The 16,840-nt window shown below is 34.5% G+C and overlaps 1 protein-coding gene across 1 annotated transcript; it reads right to left on the bottom strand.

The window, feature by feature from the left end:
* Positions 1 to 10,475: 10,475 nt before the first annotated feature.
* On the bottom strand, positions 10,476 to 13,842 carry LOC111624166. The gene is made up of 2 exons (XM_023366972.1): positions 13,766 to 13,842; positions 10,476 to 12,370 (listed from the first exon to the last, which is right to left on the bottom strand). Exon 2 carries the CDS (start codon positions 12,333 to 12,335, stop codon positions 10,650 to 10,652), a length of 1,686 nt encoding a protein of 561 aa, XP_023222740.1. The 5' UTR covers positions 12,336 to 12,370; positions 13,766 to 13,842; the 3' UTR covers positions 10,476 to 10,649.
* Positions 13,843 to 16,840: the final 2,998 nt, after the last annotated feature.

Below are 16,840 nucleotides of genomic sequence, written 5' to 3' on the forward strand. Positions count from 1 at the left end.
ATATCCGCGGATACGGATACTGATACGGATCATTAGTGTCTAGATCCGCGGATACGGATACGGATACGGATCTCTACTTTCGTACTCAGTCGGCGGCGGTGCGTGTGACCTTGGACCGATAGTTGACGCTTTGCGTTAGTAACGCGACGTGTTTTGACTTGCACTGCGCGTGTTTTTGTTTATAGTGTGAAAGTGTGCTAAATTATAATTCACCACAAAGGCAGACAGGATAAAGTAACAAAAGTTGATATAATTTTCCAATTAAGCTATTTCGCGTCTTTATACAGATTCTATTTCGGGGGATTCCAACTTCACGGTGCAAACAGTAGCGTGCGAAATTACAGCGATAATAATAGTTCGCTGTATCCAAAGCACGTGTACAATACAGATCCCGATCGCGACAATATAACCCGGAACCTTAAAACTAACCTTAAACACTAACTTAACACTAATAACAGAAAAAGGGATAGAATTAAGAAGACAGAAAAAATGGTAGATAAGATAGAAATAGGGATATCTGGGGTTTTGTCCCTTTTTTCGGCTTGTTTCTTTATGCGTACTATTGGGTGGGATAACACACGTCCTTCTCCTATAACTGGCCACTTCTCTTCTACAATAATTAGGATTTTTTCCTTCCACAGTCGTCAATACGACCTTAAAACATGATCTTTTTTCTGAACTTATTTCTGAACTATCCGGTCATTGAAAATACGACTCCCAGTATTCTCACCTCGTCCGTACACTCTGCCGTCCGGTTTACGAATGACCTGCTACGTCACTTCTCTTTTTTCTCCGGCTCCTGCTTACACCTTTGCTCCTCAAATTTCTAGGAACTGCTCATCCCACCCAAGGGACAGGGAATAGATAAGAAAGTTCTAGAAGAAAATAGAACAATAGAACAAAGGGTAGAAAGAAGAAACGAAACTAAACTAAAATTAATATTTACAAAAATATAGCGTACCGCCACAATAGTTTAGTGCAGTGTTTCCCAACCTTTTTTGTGCTATGCCCCACCTAAGCCTTTCTAAAATTCTTATGTCTCCCTAACATATACAGCGGCTATACGGTTAACTTAAACTCTGGACAAGTCCATTTTCGAATTGCCCTCCTTAGCAATCCAATTGCCCCCTGTGGGGCGTGGGCCCCACGTTGGGAAACACTGGTTTGTGGCTAGTGTGACACGGGATAGCGTAGATTACGTTTGTGTTTTTGGAGAGTGTTGAGTTAAATTAAAATAAAAACAATGTCGACAAAAAAGTTTAGTAGTGTAATATGGAAATATTTTACGATAGTAAACGACGAATGTGCTATTGCTACCTATCTTTAAAATTTCATATAAGTAATGAAATTCATTAAGATAAAAGATCCGTTAAAGATCCGCTAAAAAGTAACGGATACGGATACGGATACGGATCTTTTTTCCCCCGGATATCCGCGGATACGGATACGGATACGGATATCCGGCACATCACTACTAGTTTCCACCGCGTGGTTGGTGCTCTGAGCGCATGCGCTAATGCTTATAATCTGGTTGTTTTACACCATTCAAATATTTTCGTCGTGGAAGCTGTCCCATATTCGACAATACGGCGCTTCTATTGGGAATAACCATATACGAATTTATATTCGAATATACAATAACAATCTTATCGTTTTTTTTTCACGTGTAGTATAGAAATTTATAATAAGATACGTTCAAATATAAATACATATTGTGCGATTATTTTCATATTTTAGAAAATACAAAGAAAGCGGCGCTTCCAAGGAAGACACGCAACCGAAATGGCAAATCTCATATACAGTAGAACCCCTCTAGTCCGCCCTCGGCTAGTCTGTCACTCCGGTTAATCCGACCGTGGTCGGAGTCTAGAAACTTGTCCCGACTCGTCGGTGACTCACCGTCCATGGCGTTTTTCTGTGTTCGTTACAGTATATGTTTTACATTGTGTGTACATGTACAGTTTTGTGTGTGTTTTCAACGTGTCAGGAGTGAAACGTAAACACGTTACTCTTTCATTAAATGAAAAATTAGCAGTGCTACAAAGACTAGACAAAGGGGAAGATTGTTTATTTTATTTACTCTTTTCTGATAATCCGACCTTTTTTGCGTTCCGACCATACCCCCAGTCCCAAAGATGACGGATTAGAGGGGTTCTACTGTAGTTATATAGTATAACAAAAGATTTCCGACGTGGGGCTTGGTGGAGCAGTGGTAACGGTATTAAACCGGTATAACTGGATGTTATGGGTTCGAGCCTCGTAAAAAGAAATTCTATGATAAAACATTTCCGTTTGATTTCCTGTGAGAAAAGTGAAGTCCATCTGAGAGTTTCTTTTTTTTCCCTCCCTCTCTTATTTAGTATTTTTACTTCAAATTAATTAGAATTTTTTCAGAATTTTAAAGTCGAGTCCACTTAACATAGTATAGAATAAGGGAGTAGTAGGATCAACAGAGCTCTCTCACTCCCGTTAAAAGAAGATCATAAAGCATATGTGTTGAAGTGTGATTTCTTATAGTAATAATATACTTGTGATAATAATGATAAGATGAAATATAAGATTATTTTATTTTGTAAACAGACTGTTTACTCTAATGCTAGTTAACTCTATTCGTGTATTGAATGATAAGTATGAAGTGTTTAATCCTAAAAACCGTTAAAAATCTTATGTTAACAGGTTTACGAGGAAACCGTGCTCGTAATTCGCAACGATATAGTGGCTAAAGTCCAAAACCTTGGAATTAAGCGTGATGCTGAAAATTTGTTGACACGTTTAAAAATCACTGCTCTTACGTTAGATAAAATGCAAAGAAATGATTGCGAAATCTGTGAAGGAGTTGAATTATAGTTAGGGAAAGTTACATTGGCCAGAATTGTTTTTGTAACCAATGTAATTTCAAAATTGTGTTCGTTAAATTCATTTATTTTATACATCTAATGATATTATTATTTTTATAGTGTTTAATGACGATTATCCAGAAGCTATCGGAAGATCTGCAAGTACTAAAGACGAATCATCCGAATTTGGAAACGGAATTAGAAGTAATTATGACACAACTCAATGAACTTTGGGACTGTTTTAATCAATGGAATGGTCCATTCAATTACGCATTGACAATTTTGTATGGTTATCTAATAACCCAAACCAGTCTGCTTTATTATATTTTGATTTTTTCGAAAATGGAATTTGCAGTGAGAGTTTTGTTTCGCATAGTTTGTGCTGCATTATCATGAGCTTGTGTTTTAGTAGGATTTTTACTATCCACTTTCACATCTATTGTAATTTTCGTATTGTATTAAATACGCTATTCCATGTGTTATTAATATGTAACATGATTTTTTTTCTTTCTGATGCAAACATCGTTTCAAGACATTCGAACATTCGCTGAATNAATATAAAGATGAATGTAATTCCATAATGTATTAGTCTGGAATTGCTATTTATGTTAGGATGGTCTTGATAGATGTTTGTGTTTATACTGTATGGGTGTATTAGGCTGATGAGTTTCTATGCCCGAAATGCATTCCACTAAAAATTTGATTTAATTAATTAAAGGCTAGTTTTTGTAAAAATTTAGTCTATTTTGCTCCAGTCAGTCCCTGATGAGATAAGCCCTCCAATTCATTATTGCCACATTTATTAGGCTAACTGGTTTAGAAAGAGGACGATCTATTAAGCGCGAAAATAAATATAACGGTGATTAGGAATGACAATGGAAGAACAGTTGTTTTGAAGTGCTGACTTCTTGTATATTTTATGCTCTGAAATATATTTTAATCTATGAGGAGCTAATTCGAAATTAATTTTAGATGCCAAATGTTTCATTTAAATTGAATTTAGTATTCATATTGCCATACGATCTGCCGGATTATTTGTCGGGCGATATTAAGACTAAGTACTTAAATGCAAATCAATTTTGCTACAGGAATTTAATATTGAAAAAGTATTTAAAATAACGATAATAATTAATGGAGGCGATTTATTCCGCAAAGAGAAAAGCAATTAAAATTCGATATTTTCGCATTCATATAATATAAAGTATTTCAACTTTACAACCATACAGAATTAATCAGAAGACTTACAGAATTGGTTGATGCGTTATTTATTTTAAAAAAATTCTTTCTGCTTTGCGGGTACTAAGAGGGTTTTTTTTTTAACAAACCCATTATGGGTTCGGCCAGGTTCACTTTGGGGCTTGGCCGACATAACCATTATTCCGACGGACTATCCCCGAAACTTTTCCGACCCTGTATAAATGCGATCCCGAATCTTCCGAGCGGTAGGCTGCCAACTTGACCGCTCGATAATCCCGTTGTCTGAAGTGTTAATTTAGAGCAATAAGTTGTTTTGTATATTTGAGACATAAAATTGCAATTATTTAGACATTCAAATCGAGTCTACGGTTTGGTAAATTTATAAGATTTTGCGCCATCAGAATTGATTACGAATGTACATTTAAATAAACATGTAAATAAGATAAATAAATAAATTTCCTGGTAATAAATTAATATCCTACTGCCATTTTTTCTTTGTATATATAGACATATATACACCGGGTTATTCATAAGTACTACTGGGATTTCGGCTCTCGATAGCGCAGTACACAAATTGCGAGCAAAACCATCTTGTTACCGTAATCATTCTAATAATTTGCAAAAGTTAAGCTATTTTACTTGTAAATTTTTCAAATATTTACGTTAATAATTTTACTATTCTTTCTCTCCCTCGTGCAGACTGTAATTGGAGATTTTCTTTCACATTAATAAAACATTACGAAAGCCAATTTTAAAAATTCTTTGATATTCGAGTAAATTTTTCACGAAATTTTATGAAATTTGCAAAACAGAAGACCTTATGAAATTTTATACCTAACGTGACGTCATTTGCCGAACGTCATGGAAGAAAACAATTAGATTCCACCTTCATCGGTGATTGTTACCGAATCGACAATACAAACCATTGTTATTGGCCGGAATCCAAACGCCATTTTCGTATCGCCGGCATTTTCCAACAAAAATACCGAAATTTTTTCTTCTTTTAGAAGAAATAACGGAAGAAAAAGCTGAGAAATTGCAGAATAATCGAGGGAAAGAGGAAACACCGTATTTCAGTAAAGGATACAAAACTGAAATGTAACATTTGGAAATCGACACTAGTCAACTAACAGCAAATTACTATAGAAGAAATCCATTTTAAACGAATTCGTATTACGGATAAGTCACTTTATTTAATATAAGTACTGTATTATGTAGATTATTGGAATATTTTCGTACGTTTTCTCAAAAAAACAAAATTCCCTTATTGGATTTTCCTGATTTAATTTGAAACCGTGTCTTCTTATTTACTTTGTTTCTTCAGCACGAATCTTAATCAAATGCACTTCGTCGTGCTGAAGAAACAAAATGGGTTTCCCTTATTAAATTCCCTTCTCTCCGGATTTGATCCCGGGTCCCCCGGAGCGGTAGGCTGCCATCTTTACGGTTCGACCGTCTGGCTGTCGACGCATGTAATTGTATAAATGTATACCTCCCCATCTAAACGAAGAGTTCGAGGATACGGTTTCACTCTATAAAAGGAGGTATTAATAGTTTTTGGCGAAACCAGAGCGGTTAAGACTGGCCTATGACACTGAAGACCGGGTATCGAATCCGGGTGGGCTAGGAAACTCGGGAATTTTGTGGGTAAATTGGATATATTGGGCTGTGTCCCTTTCCACCCGGCCGAACCTGCGATGGCCTAGACGAAAAGGCCTTGTTAGCTAGGTTCTCGACCTTCGTGTAACAAAATAATTTTCATTTCGAACGAGGTGCATAGCGAGCCGTACCGTTTAGTAATCGCTTTTTACATAATTAATAAACGTTCGGTAACCGATACTACGTATTAGGTCTATCACTTCATTTATTTAGCATACTTATTTCACACACGATGCGGGTAATACAACAGTATTCTTACCATAAAGGATTATTGCAAGTTTAATATAATATCGCTATATATTTCAAATATTTTTATATTTTAAATATGTTCTTAACTGTTATACTTTTAAAAAATGAAGATGACGTATAGAACAGGTTGAAAGCGTTGTTGTGGAATTTAAGAAGCCTCTAGCTAGGTATTAATTAATTAATTAAGTATAATATTACATACACAAAATTGATAAAACAAAAACAATTAAATATTTAAAAATTTTAAATCATAAAGAGAACTATCGGGAAAAAAAAACAAAGTGTAACCATACCCACCTAAAAGCAAAACACAAAAATTTAATTTTTACGTCAATCCAACGGAGAGTTTCCCAATATGCATAAATACAAAACAAATCAAAATATAAGCCCAACTGTATGGGTAATAACTACAATAAAAAACAACAAAATATTACCTCAAAATTACATAAAAAATAATTTTATTTTCTCAATAAAAAAACATAAATGACAATTTGTAATATTTACCAATAAGGCCTAATAATTTTTCAAAAGAAATAACAAACAGACCAAAACTACTTTTACGCTGTATTGAAAAAACCCCCCACGTAACAATCACGTGATACGCATCTAGCAACCGATCACTTTCGCAGCATGGAATATAGTGTATACTTTACTCCATGTTTTGCGGGGTATGCAAATATCTCTGCAATAATACTGCAAAACATTTAACTTGAATTAAGCGGAAATTTTCTCGTTTTTCCTCCTTTTTTATGAGATTTTCCGAAATAATTTTCATTATAAATAAACTTCGATAAGTTGTTATTTTTCATTTATAGGAAATCAAAAATGGAATTACTGGTGATCAATTGAAACATATTTATAGTTTTAGATTCCAAATTTCATTTCAAAGATGAGATTTTTTTTAAATTAATTTCTCAGGTTATATATAAAATTTGGTTAAGAATAGTCATACGTCAGTTTAAATGTCATAATAAATAGGTTCAATAGATTCTGTTTAAGTTGAAGTTGTCACCTTCTTTCTAACGTCGTTTTTATGTACAGTAAAGCCTAGCTAAGACGAATCGCGTCAAATCGAAACTGTCTACGTTTTCCTGTCACACAATATAATGATTTTTCTTATAATTGTGAGCCCGCGGATTTTTACAGGACTCTTAAAAAAATCTAAATTTTCTATTAATTGAAAATATCCTCGGAAAAAACCCGAAGAATTTGAACTAGATCGGATTTCACCGATTGTATGACAACTAACTGAGAAAGTTTACACTTAGGTGTGAAGAATGCGCCGTCATCGTCAACAAAAGTCAATCGAGTGTCAGTTTTCCCACGCGAATGATATAAAAGCTCGAATGTCCGGAAGCTGAGGGCGATTCGTCATAGGAAGTTATACTTGGTGATAGTGCCACCTCGACTCCCGAACCTCCATACAGCGGACCCGATCCAGCTAAAGGGAGAGGACATCGGATAGAAGATACCGAGGACTCCTACCTCTTCCATATAGACGATTGCGCCAACGCTCCATTACGCCGAAAGGTATTTAGGGGATCTAGAATTTGTAAAAGCGCTCTCTCTCTCGAACTAGAAATTAGGTCAGCGACATAGTTGCGAGATTAGTCGCCCTTTTTATGTAAGTATTCTAATATAACCGCATTTAACCTTAGAATTGCTGTACTTTAGATTTAGTTATTTAATAAATGCTTTGTTATTTTGTTGAACCTGACTCCTGTCATTTATGGACACCTGCCAGCTTCCTCACCCCCTACCCGCTCGATTTGCCCTCCTAGCCATCCAACAGACTCCGAGATCGGGTTTAATCCAACCTGTTGCAGAGTAAGTGGTCATTTGGGGATTAACCAGTGACCCGCTGCTAATCTCACATAATGCATTCTCTTTAAGTGGAAACTGTCGGTACTTTAACTCGAATCTATTTTCCCGCTTGCCCTCCACTCTGATAGCTCTATGATTTCCACTTTCTCCAATATTCCGTGCGAATGCAGGCGATTAAGATAAATAAACATTACAGCGGTACGACGACAATCTTTTCATGATACAATATTATACCGGCAGTGTCAAAAAGAACGCATTTTCAACACACAAGCCCTATATACCGCATTTTCAACACACAAGCACCATCTCGGGTCGGGAAATGGCAAGATCGTACGTAGAAGGTAAAGTTTTCTCATATAAAAGAAACGATTGTCGTTGGTTGTTTATGCGACGTTATTTGAATTATAGCATAAATTCATTCACAGCTCGGCACTACATTTTAATAGCATAAATTGAAAGCGAGAAACATCTCTTATAGTACACAGGAAACATCTGTTGTAGTAGGCTTTTTTCCGATCGACTTGCCTCATTGCTTGAAGAAAGACAGCCACTAGAAACAATTAAGAAACCCTTTCTGTTAAGATATGTTGAATAATGTTTTCTTTACTTACGTAACACAGACGAATACTGTATTGCTATGGTATAATATTGATAAAATACCGTACCTCCAATCAAACCAATTACTGTTTACAGTGTTGGAACCTCTAAATCCCGAAACCCGTTTATCTCAAATTCACATTTCTTTCTCGTGAAAATCCGGATAGACAGGTTCAACTGTATGTATATTTTCATACTAGAACATTCGCTAAATTTCTATCGAAAAACTACAAATTTTACATTTAAATTATAAAAGCTTTGAATCAATTCTTAAAATATTTTATATCGAAAAAAAATTTAAAATTTTCTTCTACGGCGGTGCCGAAACAACACGGTTTCGATACAGTGACTATAATCTCACTATTCGATTAGTTATTTATAGTTAATAGATGTAAATATAATCTTTTTCCAGTGTTCCTCGAACAATAATAATGGCGGTGTACGCCGCTTAAAGTCAGCCCGAGAGGGTGAAGAAAGATGATCGAAGTCAGAGTGGAAGACAGTTGTCTATTCCTTTGACCTAAGATAACACTACGATTGTGCGATAAAAATTTAATAAAATGTAATTGTATTAATTGTAATAAATAAATATTGTATTTTGTAAAATCAATATTGTAACCTTTATTAAAATCTGTGCTGTATTTTATACATATATATAAAAAAATAAAACTGTATATCTTAATACGGATTTTTTTCCTTATATTAATAGAATACAAACACATTATATCGGTTGATTGGGAAAAATTATCGAGCAAGTATACATAAGGGTTATAATAAGCATTAGTCACAGCAACGTCTGTTATCTTCTGCTAATTAATAACAACAACAGATATTGTAATAAAAAATGTTAAAAGTAGGATTCAAACCTAATAATATTTACTACCACTAAATGCAACATGATTATAAACTAATATCTGTATTTTTTTATTGAAATGAATCATTATTGCAACAAAATTTAAATTTATAATAAATGTTTAGAAATAAACTCTGAACTTCTTATTCGGGTAGCGATTCAAAATATTAAAAAAAAACAGATTTTAAATAAACGAATTAAATTTCATGGGCAAATTAATGCGACATTATGACAATGTTACAGAAGGCTACTGCTGTTGTCACAAAGAAAATTTTATCGCGTAACAATAGAAACACGTTTATCACTGGATTTTTCTACATTTTTTTTTTCCGAATATCTCTAAATTGATAAAATATTTGTCAAATTTGGTAGGGGTACTGTGTACGGTCTCCATCTGTCCCCATATTAACTGTAGAGATAGGACACTACGAAAACGAATTGTGACGTATGTCTTAGACTAAATACAGCGTTTTTTTCTATGTATTACATTATATAAAAATATACATTATATATACATATAGGCCTACATAATGGTATCCCTCGATTAACGTAGTTAATTAATCCCTCGATGCTACCGCGTATGTCAAAATCGCGTTAATCAAATACAGCGATACCTCGACCGAACAATGAAGACTCGCTACAACAAATTTTTATATTTTAATTTTGTCATCAGTAAAAAAGTTTTCTGTGATAAAAATGAGTAATTAATTCAAAAATAAAATCTCAGAGCTTCCTTGGGATTAAGAAAAGAGCAACTCGAAAAGAAAGAGGGAGCGTGTGCCCCAATGTAAGGGCGCCCTTGAACGTGTCACGAAATGCTACAGGTAGTTTCCGGTTCCGGGAGAATTACGAGCGAAACATTATTAAATACGGAATTTGACGTTAGGTTAACAAATTCGGTTCGTTTAGTGTAAACAAGGAAAAGACGGATTGTTAGTGAAATGAAAAGACAATGATCTCTATCTTATGTTCCATATAAAATTTCATTGTAACTTCACTCTAACAAGCAAGTTTCTAAGTGTAAGAGAATAAAATTTTATTCAAAAAGCTCAGATTAGACCAAAAACCGTAGGATTATCTAGAGAACGTGTCTCTTATAAAAAAAATAATCATTTTAAAAGTATGCTAATAAAAATATCTAGTAAATTAATCATGAAGATTGAAAATTCAGCAATCAAATACAAGAAAAATTTCATTAAAGTAAGAATTTTTAATAAAATTAAATCTATTTTACATTTAAGAGAAAAATTTATTGGTAAACAAGTCACGTTATCAATATATATTACATTTTTTTTCGTTTTTTGGACTGGTAAAGAGGAAACATAATGTTCGAAATATTAAAAGAGCTGATAAAATTAATCTGGGTAACTTTTTAAAAACAGATATCGGCAACGAAATTTTTGTTCCTTAGTTAATGTATGGAAATAAATATCTTACATACGAGCTGGTGCATAAACTTTATCATAGGTTTTATACATTTCCTCGATTATTCTAACCTCTTTCAGTCTTTTACCTTTTAGTACTGTTGGATCTGACTTACTCAATCCACAGTAAAATTTATTAAATTTGAGTACTTCCTCTCTAGCTTTATTAAGTTTATTTAAAGTCACATTGAAATTATGTTCTAGTCTTCCCTTAGCACTATCGAAACGTCTTTTCGCGTTGTCAATTTCCCGACATTCTTCAGCTCTTAACTTTACTTCTTTAGACATCTTCCACTTTTCCACTCTCTCAATAAGAGGATTATAAACATTAGATGATGATTTAGTTTTCTTAATCTTCTGCAAATACACTTGTTCGAGTAATTGTTTGGTTTCGCAGGATGTGCGCTTGATCTCTTGTAAGTCCATGAAATATTTCTGCTCTTCTTGATCGCGACTTTCTTTGTACAGCTGACGTTCTTGATCGATCTTCCGATCGAGAGTCTCCGTGCAAAAGGCTGTTTCTACTTTGCGACGTTTGTCATCGACGATGTCCACCTCTCCGCTAGTAGCCGTTCGTTTTCCTTTTCTCGTATCGTTTACTGCTGCTTTGTAATCTTCCTTCTTCATCTTACGTAATCTGTAGTTGTGTCTCGTTAGATCCTTGTTTGGTTTGGGTACTCTTGTCGAACCCCAGCAAGCTTTAACTGCGCTGTAACGTTCGTCATCCGTATTCAAACATCTCACGTTCTCCCATTCCGGATCGTTTATATCGCCGAGTTCTAAAGGATCTTCGATTACATATTTTGGTTTTTTTGTTTCTTTTACGGACGATTCTCCGGTTTTCGTTTCGTTTCGTTTCTCTAAACGATTCTCTTTATTACAGCTAATGCGATTTCGTACAATACGAGTCTTTTTTTTTCTTTTCTTGATCTTATTCGATTGCGTTTGTTTACGGTTACGGGATGGCTCGAAATTTTCTGATTTAGCCGAAGGTCCTTCTTTCGAAATTACATTTGTTTCCTTTTTTAACGATAAATCCTTATTAACTTCCGTCAATTGTTCTGAAAGATCGTCTTTCTTCTCATTTTTTGTAGTCCGATTTTCTACAGCAGCACTGGCCGACAGACTGAATTGGAAGATCTGATTTTTAGCAATTGGAGAGACTTGAGGACTATTGCACGAAGTAAATACATTTTCCTCTTTATCGTCCGAAACCTTGCACGTAAATATATCATCATTTTCATCAGATAATACACTGATAGACATATCACAGACAGCAAATTTAGTTTTGCCACTGTTGTGGTTTGTTTCTTCACCACATGTCGAATTATCAACAATAATGTCTGAAAGTTCATGTAGCTTCTTCATTTTGGTTGACGACTTACGCTTTATCGGAGTAGATGATAAATTTATTAAATCAGCAATTTCATCGCTTTTTGCAACTAAACTTAAGGACAGATTACAACTTTCAACCGTATTTTTTCCAGATTTTCGAGTTAACTCCGAGTAACAAGCCTGATCCACTTTCTCGTCGCAATCTTGTAAACTAACATTCGATTCTATTAACTCGTCGACAATGGTACTAAGAGATTGTAGATTAAAGGAAGATGTAAGGTCTTCGTCAATGAACATATCTAAACTTGAGTGTGCATTTTCTATTTCTTCAATACTTTTCGAAGGTAATTTGTCTTCCATTTTTTGTTTTTCGTTTTCCTATTACAGAAGATTATCTGCAAATATTGCAAGAAACATTTCAATAATATAAAAAAAACCAGTTGTTTGTTGTGTAAATTTTTATTCTAAAATAGCTAAAGTGATATTTGCCACGAGTTCAGATCGTAAATACAACTGTTATACTAGTGTTATCTCCTACAAGCAAGTAGATTTTCTAGTATCTATCAATAGTACAGTAAAGAGGCGAACGCGTCAAATTATCGTACGTTTTCTGTCAATAAGCAATAAAGTCAGTCACATTTCAAACCACCAATTCATTCACAAATAATTACACATTATAGATAGAAGGTTTCAAACGTAAACGTAATCTTAGCATTATAAACTCTGACAAACATTATCATTCAATTTCTCTAATAAGCATTTTAAATTCATCAATTCTATGAGAATTATTGATACACTTTCTTTCCCTTTATAAGATATTCTTAAAAACACTAAACCTATAAACCAGCAAAATTTTTGTTAATAAAAAGTGCCAACGTTTTCGCCCGATCAGCATTTGGGGATTAGTTTGCCTAATGATGCCCTGACGGGCATCATTAGGCAAACTAATCCCCAAATGCTGAAACAAACGGGGGGATTGCCGAACACGTGTGCAGAGGAGAGGTGACGTAAGACGAGAGGGCGGGGAGGGGGAGAAACTTTTAAAGAAACATTTCTTACTTTAAATTCACTTATAATATTGATAAATTTCTACTAATTTCTGCCTTATTAACCTCACTTAAGGACAGTTATTGTCAAGAGAGAGTCTAAAATGGTAATAAATAAGTGGACTCTACCGTGTCATAAAATAAATTAAATCTCATTTTATATATTTCTTTACGCTCAATTTTATGTCTATAATAGAAATATAAGATTGATATTCTAAAAAGTTGGAGATTTCTCCTTTAGTCAACATAACGGGTGGATCGCAGTAATTATCGGCGCCTTTGTAGTGTTCTCCCCGGAGTAAACACATTTTACTTGGCTAAATTCGAGCTCTGAATGATACCTTTGGGACCTTAAGAGCCGTAGGCAAAGAAGGATTATAGTGTAACAGGTGTCAAATAGCTGTACTTAAGAGCTTAACGCTGGCAACGAACACGACGAGTTTATTTTAACCTCGATAATTTCACCAAAAATAACTGACTTTAGCTACATTTTTAGTAGACGTTTCCTTTTTATTTATTTATTTTGTTCAAGAACTAACGTGAATCAATAACTAGCGAGATTTGGCACTCGGCGGCTCCCCTCCGGGAGGAGTCCGTCTGGACCACGAATAGTCGGAAGCGTGGCCTTGTTGGCTAAGGTAAATCTAACCGAAATTTCAGTATCGTAAAATATTAAATAATAAAGTGTTAATATTATAAAATGTTTAAAATATTTTCTAAATGGTCGGAATGAAACGCACTTACCTTTCGTCTCTAAAACAAGAAAATCCTGGATGTTTAAACTTTGAAGTGCCACCTGGAGGATAAAAGTGAAATTCTTTTCGTTCGAATTAAAAGTACAGTACATAAATAAAAAATCATAAAAATTTAAAAGAGCGAATGCTTTAAAAAAATCGGATGAGTCAAGAAATTATTATTCTAAAAGAATTAATATTTTTCAAAATAAATTTATTAATATTCATTTTAAATATATTTTTCGCGCATAATAATTTTAAACGATTTAAATAAAACAATTCACAATACTTAACGTGTGTAATAAAATTCTATTGCGCTTTACTTTCTGTTTCCGATTAGTGGAGTGAATTTAACTCTAAAGCCGACATACTAATTTCACCTTTACTCGAAATTAATCGTGCATTAATACACAAGCCGCTGCTGCTGCAAATGACGGCCAGATGGCCGAGCGGTTATTATAATACGATAGGCACAGATTAACTTTGGCTGTAGGCAAACGAGGATTTGTAGCGTAACGAGTGTCAAACAGCTGTAGTTAGTGCTTAACTCCGGCAATGAACACGTTCAGTTCGCGTGTCAATCTAGAGGTCCTAGACTAAACAAATCCAGACGAATCTGGATGGTCCGTCCGAATGTGTCAAATCCCATCCCACACCACCGTGTCATCTCATGGTGGTCTTGGCCGAACCTTAAGTGAGCGTGCTAAAAAGAATTCCTCTTAATGCTCACAGGGCGGAAAAACTGCTGCAAATAATTTAAGAAAGGCGCATATATTGTAGAGGAGAAGGTGGTATTATGGAACACTGCGGGTATTATGGAACCACCCCATTTCGAACTGATAATAAAGGCGAGCTGTAGCGGAATGTGGCTGAACTGAACTAGGCAGACATCCATAGCGAGGGGAAAACCCGTTTTACTTCAGTTAAACGGTTGTCCGTATTTAATCAGCAAATTTGTTTTTTTCAAAATTCGCAAGTTTTGAATGCTAAGTGAATTTAATTATTTTTAAAATATAAATCGTGTAGTTGTAGGTTCACCGGTGCATGTATTCCGTTCTAGAGACTTAGGGGTACATATTAATCTGTGTGATGTTCACGTTTTTTAAATTTTGGTCTTGACAGACATAAGTTAATTCGAGATGGCGATGCGTGAAATACGGACCCCATTGGTGCTTTTACAGTAATATGGAACTCAACTCCTCCGAACTTTCTATTTGCAAGCAGACATTCCTCCAGAGCAATTTGTGAAAAAGACACTAGGTAGAAAGCCAATTCTTCCTGAGAATATCGAAAAAGAGCTGCTGGAATATATATTGTTGATGGAGGTCATATTTTTCTATTATAAAAGCATTTTTGCGATAAAATACATTGGAGTAAATAATTTGGTAATTATTTAACATTTTTTGTCCTTTCCTATTTGTTTTTGGCTACATTAAAGCATTTTTTTGAAAATATACGGTAAGGTTCCATATTACTACCCGATTTTCTCTAAGCCTACTTTCGGACTTTTTGTACAAAAGTCTTCAAAAGCCGTACTTATAATTACACTAGCGAAAAATCCAATTAGGAACATTTAGTCCTGTCCGATCTGCTCTAGATGAGAGTAGAAATTTTAGTAAAGCATTAAAAGAACAAGCACGCTTCGACCTTGCAGATGCAGCCTCCCTGTTCGACAATCTACATAAGGCATACAATAATGTGGTCGACGAAAACGAAAGCCTCTAAAAAAACTAGCTGAATTCCCGGGAACTTTAACACCCACGTGTCATCACACGCTCCCAAAACAGTCTCACGCGGACGCAGTAAAAAGACCCATACGGACGCCAAATGACAAAGTAGTATTGGTCTACCCGAAGGAGAACAACGATCCAGACGAAGTAATGAATCGACTTGAAAAGAATATAAATCCGTCTTATATGGTGGTGGGAGTAGACACGATAAGGAAAATGAATGGATTCTTTGCGTAGTATTCGAGCCGGAGGGCCGGGGCGGGGACCGGTGCGCGTTATACGCGATCAAAGAGAAAGACAGCGCGTGCACACGTACAGTACATAGTAAGAGACCCGGAGGGGCCAAAGGGAAAGAAAAAAAAAAGACAATCCGAAACACACCAAGAATGTCACAGAGAGACGAGACACTCCAACCGCACGCGAGCCGTCGCAAAGCGTAATTCGAAAGAAAATTAGAAAAACTCGGCTCAAAATCTCGCTAAATCCCCAATTCCCCTTCCCCCGTTCCTTCGGATCGACGATTATCGACACATTTCCCAGTTTCGACGCATCAGAAGTGTGTAAAAGGAGCCATTTTGCAGCTAATACTAAAACACGCATTAAAATAATGTTTTACTGAATCTTAATAGTACATAATTAAGAAATGAAAGAAAAAGGTACTTAAAGAAAAAAGACATTGATGGTATTATTTGAGAGATGATTCTAGTCATTACAAAAAAGAGAATTTTAGATGGTGCGCTTCAGATATTGTATATAAAATTCTATTACTGATATTTTTGTGTGCACATTATCTGTAAATAAAATTTTATGTATAAAGTTTAATATATTTTACTTACAGAATATCTTTCTATAACAGTTTCATATGCAGAATTAAACTGTGTTTCGTTCATTTATATGTAAAAATAAATTACGTGTAAAGAACAGTTGATTCATATTTTGTATTGAGTAAGAAAAATTACTATCTTTGTATTAAAAGTTTTACTTTGAATGTTTATAAAACCAACGTCTTTTCTTTATTTTGCATTTCTAATTTAAGACGAATTAAAATAATAACTTTGAAAAGATATGTTAAAATAAACTTTAATCGTTATTATCTTAATATAAAATGTACGTAAAGTAAAATAATAATAATAAATTAATAAATACAATTATTGAAAAAAAACCAACTGTAGGTAAATTTTCGGACGATTTTTAACGAATGCGTTCGATTTAATAAATACTTCCAATTTAAATTAGTGAAGTACTGTACTGTATTAAATTATTTAATTATTATATAGAAAGGTTTTCGTATAGAAAACAAGCAAATTCATGCTAATAGTTTGCGAATAACAATAAGAATTCGAGTAAATAATGCG

Source organism: Centruroides sculpturatus, unplaced genomic scaffold (assembly GCF_000671375.1).
Source record: "Centruroides sculpturatus isolate CEXI.00-Female unplaced genomic scaffold, Cexi_2.0 scaffold380, whole genome shotgun sequence".
Classification (NCBI taxonomy): domain Eukaryota; kingdom Metazoa; phylum Arthropoda; class Arachnida; order Scorpiones; family Buthidae; genus Centruroides; species Centruroides sculpturatus.

Excerpts from the sequence above, each read along its gene's own strand:
- LOC111624166 (XM_023366972.1), bottom strand. The coding sequence starts at position 12,335 with ATGGAAGACAAATTACCTTCGAAAAGTATTGAAGAAATAGAAAATGCA.